General features: G+C 52.4%; 1 protein-coding gene across 1 annotated transcript; it reads left to right on the top strand.

The window, feature by feature from the left end:
- Positions 1–765: 765 nt before the first annotated feature.
- LOC108542710 (mitochondrial thiamine pyrophosphate carrier-like) lies at positions 766–2,515 on the top strand. Its single transcript, XM_017892818.1, has 2 exons — positions 766–1,370; positions 2,011–2,515. The coding sequence occupies exons 1-2, from the start codon at positions 899–901 to the stop codon at positions 2,172–2,174; spliced, it is 636 nt and encodes a 211-aa protein (XP_017748307.1). The 5' UTR covers positions 766–898; the 3' UTR covers positions 2,175–2,515.
- Positions 2,516–2,624: the final 109 nt, after the last annotated feature.

The following is a 2,624-nucleotide window of genomic DNA, read 5'->3' as shown; positions in this document are numbered from 1 at the left end:
CAGTGGCCGGATCTCAGCCCCCTGCAAGCGCGCCCTCCCGGGTTTACGCCATTCTCTCGCCTCAGCCTCCCGAGTAGCTGGGACTACAGGTGCCCGCCATCTTGCCCGGCTAATTTTTTGTATATATTTTTTTAGTAGAGACGGGGTTTCACCGTGTTAGCCAGGATGGTCTCGATCTCCTGACCTCGTGATCCGCCCGTCTCGGCCTCCCAAAGTGCTGGGATTACAGGCTTGAGCCACCGCGCCCGGCCGTGAATTATAATTTTAAAAAATACCAGCTGCTCCCTGATTCCGATCCCCAGAGGTGACTACTTTTCATACTTAACAGTTGTTTCTTTGATTATTTTCTTCCATAATTCTAAGTAACATGCTTGGCCAGGTGCAGTGGCTCATGCCTGTAATCCCAGCACTCTGGGAGGCCAAGGAGGAAGGATCTCTTGAGATCAGGAGTTTAAGACCAGTTTAGGCAACATAGCAAGACCTCCTCTCTATTTTTGTTATTTATTTATTTATTTATTTATTTATTTATTTTTGTTTTTGAGATAGAGTCTCCGCCTTTCACCCAGGTTGGAGTGCCATGATACAATCTCAGCACACTGCAACCTCTGCCTCACAGGTTTAAGCAATTCTTGTGCCTCAGCCTCCCAAGAAGCTGGGATTATAGGCATGAGCCACCACACCTGGCTAATGTTTGCATTTTTAGTAGAGATGGGCTTTCACTATGTTGGCCAGGCTGGTCTCAAACTCCTGGCCTCTAGTGATCTGCCTGCCTCTGCCTCCCCAAAGTGCTGGTATTATAGGCGTGAGCCACCACACCCGGCCGCACCTTCCTGTTTTAACAGCTGCACTGTGTTCTTGTGAGCTGGTGTCCTGTAATTCATGTAACCATCACCCACAGATGGACATCGCATCTTTAGCTCTTCCCCAGAACACTGCAGCGACTCTTGGACACATACCTTTGCGCACACCTGTGGATATAACAGTGGTATACACGTGTAGAAGGGGGAGTTTCTGGAAAATGCCACTCTTTGAATCTCTTCCCAGCGTTTTCCTTGACTGTCTTCCTGGCAGGAGGAGTTTCGCTCCTGGTAACTGGGTTTTTAGGCGAGGGGACAGAGCTATGATGGGCTGTTCCAGGGCTAAAATCACCTCACTGAGATCATTCAAAGTGCATGTGTGTGTCCAGGTCTATAATACGCTGCGCCACGCCGTGGGGACCATGTATAGGAGCGAGGGCCCCCAGGTTTTCTACAAAGGCTTGGCCCCCACCTTGATCGCCATCTTCCCCTACGCCGGGCTGCAGTTCTCCTGCTACAGCTCCTTGAAGCACCTGTACAAGTGGGCCATGCCAGCCGAAGGAAAGAAAAATGGTGAGGCAGCCCTCACACGAGAGGGAACCCTCCCACCCCAGCCGCCAGAATGCCCTCTTCCAAATCACGAGGGAGCTAAAGTTCTGTCCAAATCGAAGACTGTGGGTCTCTGTACCCGGCTCTGTAATGTGGCAAACAAAGCAACTGCAGCTGCTTGGAGAGAACTTGATTCCTCCCAGCTCATGTCACACCCATCACTGGCATTACTGACATTTACTTCCCGTGATTGGTCATGGTTTTCATTTTTGTCAGAAGTCCAAATTGCAAATTGCTTGTTTTTTGGTTGAGGTTCTTTCGTTGCTTTTCCAGGCAGGGGGAGCGGGAGGTGTGGGCAGGGGGAGGCTGGAGAGGGGTGGGGCATCCTGGTCCCTCTCCAGCCCTGAACTGAGTCATGCTGCAGAGCCTGAGGCCCACGTTGCCTCCAGCTGAGGGACTACGGCCTCCAGCCCTTCCAGCCCGGATCACTCCGCCAGAAATGGCTATGTCTGGCTCTTTGGCGCGGGAGGACCAGTGGAGTCAGATAGAAGTGCGCTTATGGGGTTTGGTTTGTGGTGGAGGATTAGCCCTGACGCCTTTTAAGTTGTCACCCATAGACTGTGTTTCTCTCATCCGTTCTCCCAATCCCACTTCTCTGGTTCAGAGAACCTCCAAAACCTGCTTTGTGGCAGTGGAGCTGGTGTCATCAGCAAGACCCTGACATATCCGCTGGACCTCTTCAAGAAGCGGCTACAGGTTGGAGGGTTCGAGCACGCCAGAGCTGCCTTTGGCCAGGTGAGGCATTCATTTCCGGGCAGACAGCTCTGACCCTTGCCATCACTGGGCACATGAGGGAAGCAGTAGTCACCTGCTACCCATTGGGCAACATTACCCCTGGCCACGGCCCCTTCACCTCCAGTCTATCCCTGGAGATCCTCAAGCATGTGGGAAAGCTGCATGCGAGCCCTGGGTCCTGAGCACTGTGAGGATCTGGGCCAAGGACATACAGTGTCTGTTGTTTTTTTCTTTTTTCTTTAAAATACAGGCAGGGTCTCACTCTGTTTCCCCAGCTGGTCTTGAACACTCCTGACTCCACCTGCCAGTGTGCTGGGATTACAGGCGTGAGCCACTGCATCTAGCCCAGTTTCTGCTCTTAAAACATGTCCTGGCCGGGCGCTGTGGCTCACGCCTGTAATCCCAGCACTTTGGGAGGCCAAAGCGGGCAGATCACGAGGTCAGGAGAGTGAGACCATCCTGGCTAACATGGTGAAAGTCCAT

The sequence above is a fragment of the Rhinopithecus bieti genome, unplaced genomic scaffold (genome assembly GCF_001698545.2).
Source record: "Rhinopithecus bieti isolate Rb0 unplaced genomic scaffold, ASM169854v2 scaffold_23814, whole genome shotgun sequence".
Lineage (NCBI taxonomy): Eukaryota > Metazoa > Chordata > Mammalia > Primates > Cercopithecidae > Rhinopithecus > Rhinopithecus bieti.
The sequence above is the reverse complement of the archived record's forward strand: the minus strand, read 5'-3'. Positions and strand labels throughout refer to the sequence as shown.

Excerpts from the sequence above, each read along its gene's own strand:
- LOC108542710 (XM_017892818.1), top strand. The coding sequence starts at position 899 with ATGGACATCGCATCTTTAGCTCTTCCCCAGAACACTGCAGCGACTCTT. Across the intron at positions 1,371-2,010 it reads AGCCGAAGGAAAGAAAAATG|AGAACCTCCAAAACCTGCTT; the intron begins GTGAGGCAGCCC and ends TCTCTGGTTCAG.